Source organism: Nansenia antarctica (assembly GCF_963989245.1).
Source record: "Nansenia antarctica genome assembly, chromosome: 12".
NCBI lineage: Eukaryota > Metazoa > Chordata > Actinopteri > Argentiniformes > Microstomatidae > Nansenia > Nansenia antarctica.
In genome coordinates, this window is record NC_137682.1 from 12,347,174 (window position 1) to 12,365,546 (window position 18,373).

An 18,373-nucleotide genomic window follows, 5' to 3' on the forward strand; every position below is an offset into this window, starting at 1 on the left:
AGGTCATGGTGGTTGTAGCAGCTTCTCCCCTCTCCCTCTCCCTCTCCCTCTCCCTCTATCTCTCTCCCAAATCAGCCTCCATCCCCACCTTGACACTCCTGTCATTGTAATTGCCATTGGATATGTGAAAGCAAGGTGAAACATTCCATCTAGCTTATTAGAGGGCAAGGTAAGAGGCAACTACTATCTTGCAAAAGCAAACTAGGGAGACAGTTTATAGACACACACAAACAGCACTGAACAGTTTGGGTTTATAGCAAAACATAGGAGGTGTAGAAACAAAAAGCCCTGCAGATTGTCCACGTGCTGCTGTAACCTCACACCGTACTAGGATTTTATCTCTGAACTATTTGTTTTAATCTACTTAGCAAAGCAGTCTTGGACACTTTTACGAGCCTCAACACATGAATTGTTGCATTTAAACATAGTTATGGGACAGTCAATTCCCATTTGCGGAGGGCAGCATTAAAGTTAACATTTTAAATGCAAACACACTCCACATAAAAAGATTTAAAAAAAAGAGTTTGAAGGAAACAACAGTAAGCGTGAAAACACAACAGTAACTATAGGCTTAGTACAACACATAATGCAAAATAAATAAATAAATAGGGCCATTATTTTCAGAAATGTACATTATACAAAATGAAGATAAAGGATTAATTAAAAGTTAAGAGAAGGCCCCTTGTCATTTACTGCCCCCTAGTGGCCCTTCACAACCTATCACTACATGCAAAGCCAGCTGAGGTGTGCAGAACTGGGTAGACAAGGGAGAGATAAGCTTTAGGGCCGATTAGACCTAAAGAATTCAGATTTATAGTTACATTTCGGATTGAGACAGCATGTACATTTCTTTGGGAAGAGCAACATTGTCAGAACGGGAACGGTTCTTTGGCCGTGTGTGAAAGCTCTAAAAGTGACCCTTCTCTGATGAAGCGTCTTGAAGGGTCTTGATCAAGAACCTGGATGAGTCTATTGACAAAAAAGGCCTCTGCAGCCTTTGGAAACGTCCTGTAAAGAATGACGTCCTGTAGAGAATGGCTCTAATATGCATGACGAAAAATGTAAAGAGGAATTTGAAAAATATGGACCAAGCCTGAGTAGGAGTTCAGCTGAAGCACCGGTTTGAGCACATGAAGCAGGAATGCATGACCAGATACCAGGTTTGTGGACCTCCACTCAAGTTGATAGTCCTTGGTAGCCAAAACATTGTGACAACCTGCCTAATATGCTGTTGGGATGTTTGTTGCCCTCGTGCATCGATGAGCCTTGGGCACCCAACACCCTGACAGGTACCATTGTAACAAGATAATCAATGTTATCCACTTCACCTGTCAGGGTCATAATGTTTTGGCTCATCTGTGTATTTTAGGGATGAAAAACATCTCACTAATTCAACATTACATTTGGATGTCAATATCTAATGTAATTATTGAATGTGCTGTGTGTTGTTTATCATTTATTTTTATTTTTAAATTAAAATATAATTCTATATAAAAAATAACATCTCGAGGGTTTCTCTCTATCAGGGTGTCAATTGGTATGTGAAAATCTAAATAATCACCAATTCCGATTTTTTTACACAGATCAGATTTTTTTGTTTGGCAGTTCACATTACTTTTAAAATGTGACCTATATTTGACCTACATTGACTCCCGTGTGAACATTCCATTGCCCTGAACAGACCCGCATGTGCAGGACAATAACAATGACGTCAGGATGTCACACGCAGCGCACTGTTTACGGAAGTAACCATGGATAATAATAATAATAATAATAATAATAATAATACCGTTTTTCTCAATTGCTTTGGTGCATTTCTCTGATCAGAATTAAAATTCTCATAACTGTTAGTTCAACCTCCACAACATTTAGTCATTTGTGCACATCATAGTAGCAGTTTCTCATTGCTTCCAACAAATTGCAAATGCTTTTGGACATGCATCAATTGCTTTCATACAATCCTCTGCTGTTTTATAACATAATTTGCTTATGTCATGTCAGTCAAAATGAACTATACTTATGAATGCTGAATAGTCATTCCCTATAAAACTAATAGTCCTCATTTCATTGCTTGAGTCATTACATACAAAAATGTTGAACAAGTTGTCAAAATCTGTCAAGCAAATTTTACACATTTCTTTCTAAATTTTTCCTGAAAAAACAATTTCTCTCAGGTGAACCTCAGCTTTCACTGAGGCTCTCTAAGCCTGTTGTACGGCGCTTCAGGGTGTGGTCCAGTGAGGCATGCGAGCGACTCTGCGCCTGGTTGGAGAGTGCAGGCTGTGACCAGGACTTGGTGGAGTGGGCGGGGCCAGAGGCTGGTAACAATCTGGATGTATACACAGACACTGTTACATCATTTATCAGCTTTGGCGAGGAGGTGTGTGTCCCCCTCCGCTCGAGGAAGTCTTTTAACAACGACAAGCCCTGGTTTTCATCCCAACTCAGGCGTCTGAGGTCAGAGAAGGAGGTGGCTAGGCGCAGTGGGGACGTGGACCGGGTCAAGCAGGCCAAGTACAGGTTCGCCAAAGCGGTGAAGGAGGCGAAGCATCGCTTTTCGGAGAAGCTGCAGCAACAGCTCTCTGAGGGGGATTCCGCCTCCGTCTGGAAAGGCCTCAAGACCATCACCAACTACAAACCCAAGTCCCCGCTGATGTCCGACAACCTCCCTCTCGCTAACGAGCTGAACGAGTTCTACTGTAGGTTTGAGAAAGAGAGGTTCCCGCCCACCCCCGCACTTGAAGTGCACTTACCTGACAGTTCATACTGTACAATATGTTGTCCAAAATGCATTATGTTACACAGGAAAAGTTTTTATAGTTTTTTTCTCTCTCTCTATTCTGGGATAAAGCATGTACTGGAGCTGGAGGCCAGGGAACCGCTGCACACATTCATATACGTTGATGAGGCGGGTTTCAATCTGGCAAAAGGTAGAAGGCGTGGAAGAAATCGCATTGGACAGAGAGCAACCATTGATGTCCCAGGCCAACGAGGAGGGAATATTACAATGTGTGCAGCCATCTCAGAAAACGGCATCCTCACCCATATACCCTGTCTTGGTCCATATAACACACAACATCTGCTGACTTTTTTAGACATTCTTTACAGGGACATAATCCCTGAGAATGAGAAAGGTCTAAATGGAGACCATCTGAACAAGTATGTTGTTGTATGGGATAATGTGCGTTTTCACCACTCAGATCTGTTTGCAGCACATGAAAGGATGCTGGTGGAATATCTCCCTCCCTACTCCCCATTCCTGAATCCAATAGAGGAGTTTTTCTCTGCCTGGAGGTGGAAGGTATATGACCGGCATCCACATACCCAAATGGCCTTGCTAGGGGCCATGGATGCAGCATGTGATGACATCACAGCACAGTCCTGCAGAGGGTGGATTCGCCACTCAAGGAGATACTTTCCTCGCTGCATTGCCAGGAATGATATTCGCTGTGATGTCGATGAAAATATGTGGCCAGACAGACAGGAACGTCTGGATGTGAATGAATGATTTACAGTACTGTCTATGTTGTATGTTCCAATTCAGTTCCAATATGTACTGCAATATTGTTTACAGTTGTGCACAGCTCTACCCAAAGGGTGTTTCTTATGTTTGTTGTAAATAAGTTTGTATTTTTCTTTTGCACAATGCTGTGAACAAATTAGAATTGCAAAGAGCATATGCAGTAAAAATGTGAAACATACGTATTCAGTGTCTTGTACTCATTTACCTCACTAAATACAGTAATGTGTAACCCACTGTAGATTTCAAATGGCTGTGCAAATAGTGTATAGTACTGTCTTGAGCATTTTCAGGTAGTGTCACCAAGATCTGACTTTTTTGCATTGAAAAACACTTACAGAGTGAACTGTCATAATGAAAACATGACAAAGCCATTTGACTATCTTGTTCATAAACAATGGTGTCAGGACTTTTCATTTTGATGACACTGACACTTTCATTGACATGAATACTTGCTTTTGAGGAATGAACTATCCATTTTGAGCAAGTGACACGCTTTTGCAGGTTATCAACTAGGTTTTGCAGTTTGTACTACCGGTAATTGTTTTGAGAAAAGCACTAACTGTTGTGCAAATGTTAATAGTGATGTGAGAAATGCACCAAAGCGACTGAGAAAAACTGTAAGTGACCAGTGAGCTTGTTTATAGTAAATGATGTGATATGCAACAAAAAAAAGTTCACATGTTAGTTAATGTGTTTGTTGTTTCCTGGAAACCACTTGGACACAGTGTTGTAGAGCTGCTATACTTTCAGTCCTTGGTTTGGTCTTTGTCACAAGTTGATCAGAGAAACCTTTTCTATGTATTGCTCAATCCTTTAAAGGGACACTTAACCTCATATTTTGTTATCTCCCTTGTTTTCTCATGCTGTGGAGACGAATGATGTTCAAAAGTGGTGATGTGTCCCTTTAACTTCAACAGAAGAAGCCATGACAGAGGTATCTTCTTTTTTCCCTCTGGCCAATCCATTACAAACATAGCAGTTTGAGGCAGGATAGGACCTCCTTAAATTGTCAATGATGAAGTGGTAGATGAAAAGTATTACATCCCAAATCCAATCTCCAACTAAGCTAGCGCCATTATCTTACCAGTACTTCCAAACATATACAAATGTGCAGGTACACACACACACACTCTCTTCCTAAAACATTTTCTGAAGGCCTACGTCTTTCTCAAGATATGCCATTGGAATCCTCTCCATTATTCCGGTCTCCTTCTCTGGTTGCTACTGCAGCAAGCTAATATAGAAGCTTAGACCACATAATCTAGATCACATCAGGCTAGCTAGACCAAAGTCGAGCCATCACATGACAGACACACACAATTTCACTCACATTACTCTTCCCTTCACTAGGAGGTCACTTCTAGTCAGTGGCTCATGTGCACTTGGTTCTTTCAATAGAAAAGGAGCTAACTCAATGAACAACCGTTATACAAAACGTACATATTATATTTAAGTAATTTTGTTTGATGGTCACCAAGGGCCATTTTCAAAGTTAAAAGTCACAGGGTATTGCTAAGTAAAGTAGATACTGTACAGTACAGAAGGAAATTGCTTCCATTGTCCTTATTTGGCACACATCGCCACATCTCAAACGTTTCCTTGGATACCAATGTTTACATGTTTACACATTTCTTTCTGAATAAATGAATAAATGAATATACAAAAAATTTTATTTTTATTTTTTTTATAACAAAGAAGGCAACACATACATTAAAGAAATCTAACAAACTAAACCGGTACCATCCAGCAATTTCACATCATTCATCTTTACAGCTGAATATAACTAGTTTGTCTGTGACTGGTCAATAAGTTGTAACACAGTCCATTTTCTATTTCTGTGTGGCAGCGTCAATGCACATACATACATACATACATCCAGACAGACACACCCATTCCCAAACGTTCACTTTTATTAAAAGTCATAAAAGAGGGCACAACATTTACAAACAAGCATGGGACAGTTCAGTAGCTCTTTGTGGTCTCGTATGCATCTGGGAAGGGGAGGGACATGTGGCCAGAGCCCATGACCAGGGGCAGGATGCCAGCGTTGGGTACCACATTCCATGACAGGGTCAAGGTGATGTTCTTGTTTGCCCTGGGAGGAAAGAAATACTTAGTTAAAAAAGGGTTTTTCCTGGCTCAAAATAAGGCTTAGGTGGAAGAAGTCTTCCATGGCTATTACGTATATAATGTAACAATAGTCTAGCAGCACCTGCTGGGATGACCGAATTGTAGCATGAATGCATGGATGGTTCTTACATGGTTTTTCTTGCAAGATTTCTCAGAGAAGGCTTAGGCGGGGCGAGAAAAGCCTTAGGCGAGCCACCTAAGCCTTTTCAATGCAGAAAAAACCCTGGATGTGAACCATGTAACACATTGTGTAATTTCCCCTTTTCTTCCAGGAGGCTGATTCTGCCATCATGTCGAGGTTGTTTTAGAGTATTACGGTAAATTGTGTTGTACTACCATCTGCTGCATATAAATAATACTGCATCACAATTCACAATTCATATGTAGCAGCTGCTGCTTACTCCTCAGTAGATAATCAAAATGACAGTGAGGTGACTGACGACCCTATACATTCCACATTAAAGTTGGTGGGTTGGGGGGTAGGTGGGGCTTCTTACCGGAGACCGTTTCCATCATCAAAGAAGAAGTACTTGGACTTTGTGTCCCTCAGGTTTAGCTTGGTGCTTTCTCCTCTCAGGACAATCTTGTCCCACAGGACCACCTGGTTCAGGACCTGGAATCAAACAAACATATGCAACACTTTACACTTCTGCAGCCATTGTACCTGTGCAGATTATACACGCCACACCCGAATTATTCTGAAGTGCTCCTGCTCTTGTTTGCCACTGTAAAGTCAAAGACAAATTTCCACATTGTGTGAATAAAAACATGTTCTATTCTATCCTTGCAGTCATGTCTTTACCACCACTAACATGCTGACAATCTTCTCTTGCATTTCATCAAGTAAAAAGTGCATGACCAAGTGGAGCACTGTTATTGTCAAGAAAACAAGAAAGGGAGGATGCATGCTTGTGCTTGCTTATGTTGCTTTTGGTTGCATACTCAGCAGACATGTAGAGGAAGAGCTGCTTGACGTTCCAGTCGAATATCGGCCTCAGATGTGAAGAGGGTTAAGGCAATCAACATAATTAATGACCAAATGATGATGATTCACTGATGATCCATTCAGCCAATAAAGTCATTAATGACCAAAAACAACATTTGATGTGGGAAATTATGGCTGCTTATCAAAAGCCACCAAAAACCAGGAAATTTAAAAGAATTACCACAACCACCCATAACTTCACCTACAGTATGCACTTACATGGTATCCAGCACACTCCTTTTACACCTGCTATAGTGCTGTATGTTGGTCTACTGTACAGTGTACTCACCACTGGGCAGGCTGGTTAGGATTCAATGCTTCTCTCAAACAGCAAATGCTGATCGCCAAATAAGAAATAGCACAGAGGTGCACAATAGCAACACGTTCTCATCATTCGAATGCATGCATTTGTTTACCTCCTGCATGCCAAAGCCTTAAGCCTAAGTTACCATGACAACATTACCTGAAACCTTGACAATAAGACAGGCCCCATTTCCTTCCCGTCTCACACATTTGTCTGATGAGCAGCGCAAGAGAAAGGATATCAGCCGAGAGGTCAAAGGTGATGAAGCCCAGTTCACTTCTTTCCCTCGGTCCTGTGAAGTCATCCACGTTTTTCCTGTGGAATGGCAAAGGCAGTACAAATTCTGTGTACCGTAGACATCTAGTGATACTACTAAACAGCCCACAATTTCTGGTTGTCCAGCATTACAACCTAGTGTTTATTTTTTGGTGTTGAAAATGAACGAATCTAAGCCCATGACACAGTTCTGGCCTATTTTTTTTTTATGCTCAGTTGGTTACTGAATGTGGAATGTGTCCAGCTGATAAGGTATGTTGACAACATTATGACAACAAAAGGAAGTTTGTCGCAGCACCTACAGTTCTAGCTCACCGTTATCTAGACAGCCCTGACGTGCTCTTCTCTGATTGGATAACGGGCAGGTGGCAGAGCAGCTGCTGGCATCATGTATCTGAAAGTGTTTTAAAACTAGCCAGCAAAACGCATGATGCCAATTAATGGACCAGCAGAGGAGGAGACCAGCAGAGGAGGAGACCAGTAGAGGAGGAGACCAGCAGAGGAGGAGACCAGTAGAGGAGACCAGTAGAGGAGGAGACCAGTAGAGGAGACCAGTAGAGGAGGAGACCAGCAGAGGAGGAGACCAGCAGAGGAGGAGACCAGTAGAGGAGGAGACCAGTAGAGGAGGAGACCAGTAGAGGAGGAGACCAGCAGAGGAGGAGACCAGCAGAGGAGGAGACCAGCAGAGGAGGAGACCAGTAGAGGAGGAGACCAGCAGAGGAGGAGACCAGTAGAGGAGACAGTAGAGGAGACCAGTAGAGGAGGAGACCAGCAGAGGAGGAGACCAGTAGAGGAGACAGTAGAGGAGACCAGTAGAGGAGGAGACCAGTAGAGGAGGAGACCAGTAGAGGAGACCAGTAGAGGAGGAGACCAGCAGAGGAGGAGACCAGTAGAGGAGGAGACCAGTAGAGGAGGAGACCAGTAGAGGAGACCAGTAGAGGAGACCAGTAGAGGAGGAGACCAGTAGAGGAGGAGACCAGTAGAGGAGGAGACCAGTAGAGGAGGAGACCAGTAGAGGAGACCAGTAGAGGAGGAGACCAGCAGAGGAGGAGACCAGTAGAGGAGGAGACCAGTAGAGGAGACCAGTAGAGGAGGAGACCAGCAGAGGAGGAGACCAGTAGAGGAGGAGACCAGTAGAGGAGACCAGTAGAGGAGACCAGTAGAGAAGGAGACCAGTAGAGGAGACCAGTAGAGGAGGAGACCAGTAGAGGAGGAGACCAGCAGAGGAGGAGACCAGTAGAGGAGGAGACCAGTAGAGGAGACCAGCAGAGGAGGAGACCAGTAGAGGAGGAGACCAGTAGAGGAGGAGACCAGTAGAGGAGGAGACCAGTAGAGGAGACCAGTAGAGGAGACCAGTAGAGGAGGAGACCAGTAGAGAAGGAGACCAGTAGAGGAGACCAGCAGAGGAGGAGACCAGTAGAGGAGGAGACCAGTAGAGGAGGAGACCAGTAGAGGAGACCAGTAGAGGAGGAGACCAGCAGAGGAGGAGACCAGTAGAGGAGGAGACCAGTAGAGGAGACCAGTAGAGGAGGAGACCAGTAGAGAAGGAGACCAGTAGAGAAGGAGACCAGTAGAGGAGGAGACCAGTAGAGGAGACCAGTAGAGGAGACCAGTAGAGGAGACCAGTAGAGGAGACCAGTAGAGGAGGAGACCAGTAGAGGAGACCAGTAGAGGAGGAGACCAGTAGAGGAGACCAGCAGAGGAGGAGACCAGCAGAGGAGGAGACCAGCAGAGGAGGAGACCAGTAGAGGACAAGGCAAGGGCGAAAAACCTGTACACTGTACATCCAGACAAAGGAAAAAAACCTGTACACTGTTTATCCAGGAAAAAAAGTGTTGCGTTCAGCTTTTAAAATCCTGTGAGACATGTTTGGTTAAAACCACAATTCACATTTCGTCTCAACAGGTGGGATTACATTTGTTGTTAAACAAGATGGTGAAGTGGTTGAGGTATTGTGCGCTCAGCCACTTCACCATTTTGTTGAAAAGACGTATTACGAATTTGGCCTGAGTATGCACTCCCACGAGATAGGAGTATGTTCCTTAAAACGAGATGGCAAGATGAAAATGCTGACCCTCCTCAAAAGATAGGTGAAATGTTGACTTTGATATTTGCTTGTCTATCAGCCAGTGGAGGTCAAAATGTTGTTTCCACGTAGGCCATCAAGTTCAAAAAGATGTCCTTTGGTATGGACAAGCTGGTTGTCAGTCACATCCACCTTGAATAAAACACCATTTAGTCATGTCATCACTTTGATATTGAAATACATGTTAGGACTAAATTGACCTACATATGATTTAGTATACAGTACATTTAGTTGACCCATTGTCTGTGTAGTAATGTTATATTTAATTTAGTAACACAACTCTTCTAAATAATGAGTCACTACAGTTATTACAAGTACTATCCATGGATCAAGCCACATCATGTAAAGTGTGACCAATAAATTAGTCCATTCTGGCGTTTCAACACCAAATTAACACGGCACTTCTGTTTCAACTCTTACTCTTCACTGTTACTTATGCTGGTGTTAGAAATACATCACTAAAATGAAAACATGCGGTATATAAACTAGCTAGCTAGCTAGAGATTAACATTTGACTACAAATAGTTACACAACTAACTAGCTTGTTAATTGGGTTAAGAGTAAATGATAGGCTACAGACTAATATGAAGTCAATTAATAACTGACAATGGCATATATTCTCATGTGAAAAAGATCGTTCTGTACTTACCAAATGATCAGCTGATATGTTCTCTCTATAAATAGTGATTTGCAGGATTTGAGAGGAATTCAAACAACCCACGACCCTCTGACTCTGTAGCTTTGCTCCGTAGCTTGTAAACCAACACGTCCCACAGAATTGTTGAATTGAACGTAATAAAAGTCAAATGCTATGACATCATCATAATCTCCATAGACTTCCCATTTACAGACAACACAGAATTCAAGTCTTCCAAGACATTCATTATTGGCTCTTCACACATTGCCTTTCCTTGTGTCAGGCTCATCATGGGAAGAGCCCATAATTAGTCATGTTGTTTCCATGTAGGCCATCAAGTTCAAAAAGATGTCCTTTGGTACGGACAAGCTGATTGTCAGTCACATCCACCTTGAATAAAACACAATTTAGTCATGTCCTCATGACTAAATGGTGTATCGCGCATTTCTCACAAGATGTGACTCAATGCGCTTCACATGATGACAGAAAGGTAAAAAAACTGTACACTGTGCAGCCAGGAAAATTCCCTTGCAGCCCTCTACTCATAGAGCGACTACTACCAGTTTGCCTACCAGCACACACAGCGCCACCCAAACCAGCCGCCCCACACACCCGACCCGCCCTACCACCAGCACACCCGGCCCAACCAAGCACAGACCATAATAGCCCCACACCAGGCTAGCCAAGCAGGTGCCCCAGCGGCAGAACAGACCAGGCACCCGAGGCGGCTGGGGGCCCTCAGAGGAGATGCCCGAGGACCTCCGGCACATAGCAAGCAAGCAAGGGCGATAAACCTGATGATCACATGATCAGCTGATATGTTCTCTCTATAAATAGTGATTTGCAGGATTTGAGAGGAATTCAAACAACCCACGACCCTCTGACTTTGTAGCTTTGCTCCGTAGCTTGTAAACCAACACATGTCCCACAGAATTGTTGAATTGAACGTAATAAAAGTCAAATGCTATGACATCATCATAATCTCCATAGACTTCCCATTTACAGACAACACAGAATTCAAGTCTTCCAAGACATTCATTATTGGCTCTTCACACATTGCTTTTCCTTGTCTCAGGCTCAGCATGGGAAGAGCCCATAATTAGTCAGAGTTGCATTCTGGTTGTAAAGACCACAATTCACATTTAATCTCAACAGGTTTGATTACATTTGTTGTTAATTAGGCTATTCAAGAATTCTTCAACCTCAGGCACAGAACAGTGAAATATCAGTTTCATTTTTTTTTTTAAAGAAGTTAATATCGGCAGATGTCTGTAATCTGAAAATGTTTCCATTTTGTTGATTATCATTATTAAAAAATAATTGTAATAAATATTGCAATAGCCTATTTAACAATTGACAGCGCTAAGTACATTCATGGGTAGGCTTATCTTTACCTTCTGTATCATACAAACTATTCTGCCATCTATACACATGTTCTGAAAGGTTTGAGCTCAGCAGAGAAGCTGTGGTAACACCATGTTCCTACCTGATCCCTGGTGATTGGCCACATCTATACAGTGTTGAATACCTCTACCAGTTGAGAAGGTCAATCCTGTGACGATTTGTCTTTTCCTCATCATTCAGCAAGCACATCTTAACCTCTGATCCTCCACCTAGAAATATATGGTAAAAATGCACCGCATAAGCCATTCTGATGCAGGTCATTAAGGAATCATACCCCACGATTTAATTAAAATAATAATAATATAGCCTAATAATTACATTAAAACAGCTATTAGAGGTCGGTACTGAATACGGTATGCCGGTCTAATTCAAGTCACAGCCAAGCGAAATAATCATTTGAAGTACTGTAAATTCTAAATGTGACCAGTTAGTGGGAACCAATGTAGGGTTTATACTCTAGGCCACTTCTTGTTAACACTTTTGTTTACTATTGCAGTAAATCTATAGGCGGGATTGATTAGGGTTTGTGTCAAAGTCGATAAGGGTTTGAACTGGAAATGTAACACATTAAAAGTGAATTCCTGTTTTCCCATACTGAGAATACTAAATAAAATGTGTACAATTGTTACAAATTGTTGACCGAGATTCTCTCAGTGAGGAAAATACAATACATCCGCTATACTAGGCCTACTGAATACGAACAATCAACATTAGCGCAACAGTTTACATGATAAGTAGCCTATGTAGGCATGTTAAATTGAGTGGTCAAATGATCTGTTGCACCTGCTCATACCGAAAGATGAGTCCTGCTGGGATTTTTCCGACTTCATCTTCGTCCTCCGGTATCAAGAACATGTATATGGACTTCATAGTCATATTATACCGCACTTGCAATTCATTAAATTACCGGAAGACCCTGTTAGTGGTGCGTAAAAGTTTTGACCGACTATCACCGTTTCAAATCTCACTTGTTTTCCTTTAAATTAAAGCACAACAGATCAAAGTGGGCGGAGCTTAAGTCAAAGTGGGCGGAGCTTGTGTCAAAGTGGGCGGAGTTTAAGTCAAAGTAGGCGGAGCTTGTGTCAAAGTGGGCGGAGCTTGTTATGGTGTTCATTCTACCCTCCATTGCCTAACTCAGTGGTTCCCAAACTTTTTCAATCAGGCCCCCCTTGGGTAATTGGAAATATTTTCGAGCCCCCCCTAACCCGGTTCCCACCTAGATTGATATAATTAATTGTATAAAGTTGTAAAAACATTACATTTTCTCTTCTAATAATAACAAGACACATACAGTATATCCAACTATAGTTTTATATTTTATTATGGTTTGAAAAGGAACATAAGTGCTTGGCAAATGATCCTGTGCCACTGAAATATTCAACATATCAACATTAACTAATTTCTACTGCATCACTATTCTTACTCCTCACATTTCTATCACAATTACGATCAATGACTTGTGTGTGCTTGCTTTGCCTTGCAAATCTTCTCAAAGCGGGGTTGTTGTTTTGAGACTGCCACTCTCAGTTCATTCTCAATGTTCAACTTCGACCTGTATTTGCTTTTGATAGCAGCAACAGCAGAAAAGCCTATCTCACACAGGTACGATGTTGCAAAAGGCAGCAGTATTCCCACAGCTTTCTGTCCAATGAGAGGGTAGTCCTTCTCCACTCCAATCCAAAACCCAGCCAAAGTCGTGGATGTGAACTGCAGCCTCATGGTTGACTCTGAAGTCATGTCGATGTACTGTTCCTCTTCCGCAGTGCTGAACATGGCAGGTGGTGGTGCAACAAATGGATCTCTAATCCAGTCGTATTTGGCACTGTCATCCACAGAGAAGTATTTCTGGAAGCTTTGTTTCAGGGCTGAGATGTGCTCTCTCATACATGGAACCACTGTGCTCTGCAGCTCATTGGTCTCGATGAATGCCTTCAGATTCCCAAATGAGTCGATGTCCCCCTGTTCAAGTCTCCTGCCCCACATGTCCAGTTTCCGTGTGAAAGATTGTATCCTGTCTGCCAGATGTGGAAGGTGTGTGTTGTTGCCCTGCAACTGTAGATTCAATTCATTGAGCTTCTCAAACATGTCGCTTAGGTAGGCCAATTTCATGAGGAAGTCTTCATCATTAAACTTGCTGGCAAGTTCGTTCCCTTCCTCCTCCAAGTAGATTCGGATCTCATCTTTCAGCGATAGCACCCTGGACAGCACCTTTCCGCGAGAGAGCCAACGCGACTCGCTGTGAAATAGCACGGCTGTGTGCTCGGAGCCCATCTCCTCGCACAAAGCGGAAAAAATGCGAGCTTTCAGTGGTCTTGTTTTTATGTAATTGACGGTGGTGATAACATGAGACAAAACGTCATTCAACTCTGGACTCAGCTGCTTTGACGCGAGTGCCTCCCTGTGTATTATGCAGTGAGTCCACACTGCTTTCGGTGCAACGCGCTTGATGAGCGTCTGGAGCCCTCCCCGTTTTCCTGCCATGGCCTGGGCACCGTCGGTGCATATCCCCACACAGTCCTCCCATTTCAGATCGGCTTCACTCAGGTATTTGTCTATGATTTTGAACAGTTCATCAGCTGTTGCTCTGTTTGGGACATAGTTGCAAAATAGCAAATCCTCGCTCAAACCCTCCGCATCAATGTATCTGACATACGCTATTAACAGACAGTCCTTGTTACTATCTGTGGCCTCGTCTACCTGGAGCGCAAAGCGTTGGTCTTTTATTTTCTCAACAAGCTGCTCTTTCATGTCTTCTGAGATGTCATTGATGCGTCTCGCAATAGTGTTGTTTGACAGGGGGATAGCTTTGAGTTTTTGGGCTGTTGCCTCGTCTATCATATGTGAAACCATATCTATTGCAGCAGGGAGTATTAACTCCTCAGCGATGGTGTGTGGTTTTTTAGACTGGGCGATACGATATGCCACTTTGTAGGAGGCAAGTTGAGCATTAGACGTAACAGATGCTGTTTTAACGAAACGGCTCTGCTGACCACGGTATTCTTGGAGTTTTCTCTTGAAGAAATCGAGGGGCTTCTTCACATCAGTCGGGTGTGTGGTCTCCAAGTGACGTTTCAACTTGCTAGGCTTCATGCTTTCTGCCGCTAAAGTTTTGAGACAGAGGACACACAGTGGTCGTTCCTCCGCACCGACCACATTAGACGTGAAGCCCAGGGAGAGGTATGTATCGTCATACTTTCTTGACTTTGGCTTTGGGACGTTTGTCATGGGCTCCTTCGCTTTTCGTTTAGCTTCTGGCTCTTTCATAAACTTATCCATTGTTGTTGTTGCTGCTAGATAGCTGGAGGAGGGAGTGCGCGCGTCAATGACGTGAATGGAGCGCGCGTCAATGACGTGAATGGAGCCCCCTCGCTGCCTCTTTGTTACAGTTTATGGCCTGCGCTCCATTCAGGTTCTCATTTTTATCATCCAACGCCCACAACACCCCTGATGGTAACCTTAAGCAAGCAGTGTTTGTTTACAGCTCTTGTGTGTGCATTTTTTTCCCCTCCCATTATTTCTGCGCCCCCCCTGCAGTACCCCCGCGCCCCACTAGGGGGTCGCGACCCACAGTTTGGGAAACGCTGGCCTAACTACACCCTGGGAGTTCATTCTACCCTCCACAGTCTTAGAACATACATATACTTACCACACTACACTATCATATATCACACTTTACCGTCCTTCCTCCTACTTTTTTTTTAAAAGTGTTTTGGAGGGAAAACCAAATTCGAAAAAAAAAAAAAATATATAATTTTTTGCACCCGTTGTGGTGCAATTAAAGTTTAATTGACCGTCTATGCAGCACCATTGTTAAGTGGATTTGTCGCACTTGCAAAATGCTGTGAAATGTTTGACGATAAAACATTTATAAACGTCATTGTCAATATCCGTCATAATGCCCTATTTCATCACCTGTTTCCATGGAGCGGCCGCGATTTTCTGTGCGCTCTGTTGGTGCATAATAATAATAATAATAATATTAATATTAATAACAACAATAATAACGTTTATTTGTATAGCACTTTTCTTGCAAACATAATAATAATAATAATAATGACCTGCTGTATGCAGAGTGTCGTTATAAAGTTGGTACCGTTATCTTGATGGCGTAGCTTATATATTTGCCTATGTAGATACCATAGACACATATACCATGGCTCGATACACAATATGTTTCTGAAATTCATAAATTAATTGGATATGCAGACAAATAAAAGGACATGGCAACTTCCCTCTGCCCAGTACTGTCTAGTAGAAAGCACCACATGTTATACATTTGTCTAACCATGTCCTTACCGTTACTACTGCACCATTGCTTGTCCCAGTTGAACTACCTTGCACAACAATACACAACAACACACATTAATCACACACACACACACACACATACACAATAATATTCTTGCTCCAATAAACATTTATGTTTAAACGTGCCTTCTTATTTTTAGCTGAAAGTAATGGCTTTCTTCTGGCCACTCTTCCATAAAGCCCAGCTCTATGGAGTGTACGGCTAATTGTGGTCCTATGGACAGATACTCCAGTCTCTGCTGTACTCTGCAGCTCCTCCAGGGTTACCTTTGGTCTCTGTGCTGCCTCTCTGATTAATGCCCCCCTTGCCCCGTCTGTGAGTTTTGGTGGGCGGCCCTCTCTTGGCAGGTTTGTTGTGGTGCCATGTTCTTTCCATTTGATTATGATGGATTTGATGGTGCTCCTGGGGATCATCAAAGATTTGGATATTTTTTAATAACCCAACCCTGACTTGTACTTCTCAACAACTTTGTCTCGGACTTGTTTGGAGAGTTCCTTGGTCTTCATGGCAGTGTTTGGTTGGTGGTGCCTCTTGCTTAGGTGTTGCAGCCTCTGGGGCCTTTCAGAAAAGGTGTGTATATACTGACAGATCATGTGACACTTAGATTGCATACAAGTGGACTTCATTTCACTAATTATGTGACTTCTGAAGGTAATTGGTTGCACCAGAAGTGTTTAGGGGCTTCATAACAAAGGGGGTGAATACATATGCGCATGCCAATTTTCAGTTCTTTATTTTTTTTAAATTCTTTTTATATATATATTTCTCATTTCATTTAAAAACTAACACTATTTTGTGCAGATTCATCAAATACAATTCTGATTAAAAAATAAATAAATTACAGGTTGTAATGTAATAAAATAGGTAAAAAGCCAAGGGGGGTGAATACATTTGCAAGGCACTGTACATACATCCAGACAGACACACCCATTCCCAAACTTTTACTTTTATTAAAAGTCATAAAAGAGGGCACAACATTTACAAACAAGCATGGGACAGTTCAGTAGCTCTTTGTGGTCTCGTATGCGTCTGGGAAGGGGTGCATGATACTGCTTTTCATGCAGTCTCTTCACCAAAGAGTGTCCATAAAGGAAAGCTTAATTTAAATTCACGTGTTATCTCAATCTGTATATTAATTCCTGAACTTAATTTAATTCCTGGTTAACCATTACCATATTAAATTAACTAATTGTTCTGTGCAAACCTAAAGATACTATCTATCTGCCACTGAGTCTCAATGGCCTAGCTTGACTTTGACAACTGAACAAATATTTAAGTTGAATTTCAGTTGTGACCCTAAAAACATGTATTGGCCTAAAAATGTAATCTCAAACTAAACAACCTGTGGCAACTGTTCAACTGTTCAACATGTGGCCAGAGCCCATGACCAGGGGCAGGATGCCAGCGTTGGGTACCACGTTCCATGACAGGGTCAAGGTGATGTTCTTGTTTGCCCTGGGAGGAAAGAATACTTAGTTTAAAAAAAAATCACACTCACTCAAGCCCACACGCACACTTCAGATCTAGAGTTTATAGAGGCTACATGTCAGGGTTTTTCCTGGCTCAAAATGTTTTGTTTACTAAATCTAAATCTAAGTCTCTTTGTAGGATACAGGTCTACTCTGTATACTGCAAGTATATCTAGATGTATGATATATAATATACATGATAACATGATAACATATAGGATAACATGATAACGTTACAACCGGTTTCATTTTCAAGTTTTTGTGCAGCGGAAGCCGGCAAAGATATGAGCAAGTGCTCATATGACGTAAAAGTCGCATTAAACGCGACTTGACAGTTCAGACGGGGGGCGGGGGCGCGTTGCTAAATAGCAGATATGTGTCCTATTATGGCAAGCCGTTTTAACATTTATTAGCTAAATTTGACTAGTCGAAATTCGATTTTTACTAGTCTAAATTTGTATTCAAGATACCTATAACGTCATTCTGACTAGTCAAAACGACAGTTAGAGATATCTGTAATTCAGTTTTGACTAGTCAAAATGTAATTACAGATATCAGCAGTGATGTCACCGAAAACGACACTCAACTCGTCACACATCCTTAAATGACATTGCAGATATCTGTAATTCAGTTTTGACTAGTCAAAATAATAGTTGCAGATATCTCAAACGTCATTATGACTAGTCCGAATTGTATTGCATGACGATGCTCATGATGCGAGGTATCTCATGATATTGGCGGGACCAGCAAAGCATTTGATGAGTGTTGGCAGAAGCAATGGCGGTTGCTGTGGTGGATAGGATAGCGCGAAAATGCCATGAAATAGAGAGAATATATCATCAAGGGATTTGTGGTGAACGTGAGATTCGTTCACTAGATGCTTGTACTAGAAATCTACAGCGCAGTAATTGAAGCTGCTCCAGCGTTTTCTGACAACAACAGACATATCTGAAACGTCATTTCGCCTAGTCTAAACTCTAATTTAAGATATCTGTAATAACATTTCGACTAGGCAGAATGAAAGTTAAAGATATCACCAATTTGAGATATCAATCATTAAAAATGAATTTCAAGATATCTATAACTTTATAATAGATATCTACAATCGGCGACCTTGAGTGCCATGAAAGGCGCCATATAAATAAAATGTATTATTACAATTAAATTACGATTATTCCTAATTCCAGTTTGAGATATCTACAACTTAATTTAAGATATCTTTAAGGACAATGTAGATATCTTGAATTAAT

The 18,373-nt window shown here is 42.1% G+C and overlaps 2 protein-coding genes across 2 annotated transcripts in view; both read right to left on the reverse strand.

The window, feature by feature from the left end:
* The window catches only part of LOC308168859 (uncharacterized protein), a gene marked incomplete at both ends in the record, with an annotated part of 10,011 nt that extends 4,723 nt beyond the window's left edge, over positions 1-5,288 (reverse strand). The window contains one exon of the mRNA XM_080543503.1: positions 5,264-5,288. Coding sequence (XP_080399629.1) covers positions 5,264-5,288 — 25 coding nt within the window. The remainder of the gene's footprint in view (positions 1-5,263) is intronic.
* A 197-nt stretch (positions 5,289-5,485) lies between these two features.
* On the reverse strand, positions 5,486-12,221 carry LOC308168860 (signal peptidase complex subunit 3-like; the record flags this gene model as incomplete). The annotated part of the gene is made up of 5 exons (XM_080543504.1): positions 5,486-5,618; positions 6,151-6,266; positions 6,577-6,646; positions 7,150-7,257; positions 12,139-12,221. The coding sequence occupies 5 exons, from the start codon at positions 12,219-12,221 to the stop codon at positions 5,486-5,488; spliced, it is 510 nt and encodes a 169-aa protein (XP_080399630.1).
* Between the last annotated feature and the right edge of the window lie 6,152 nt (positions 12,222-18,373).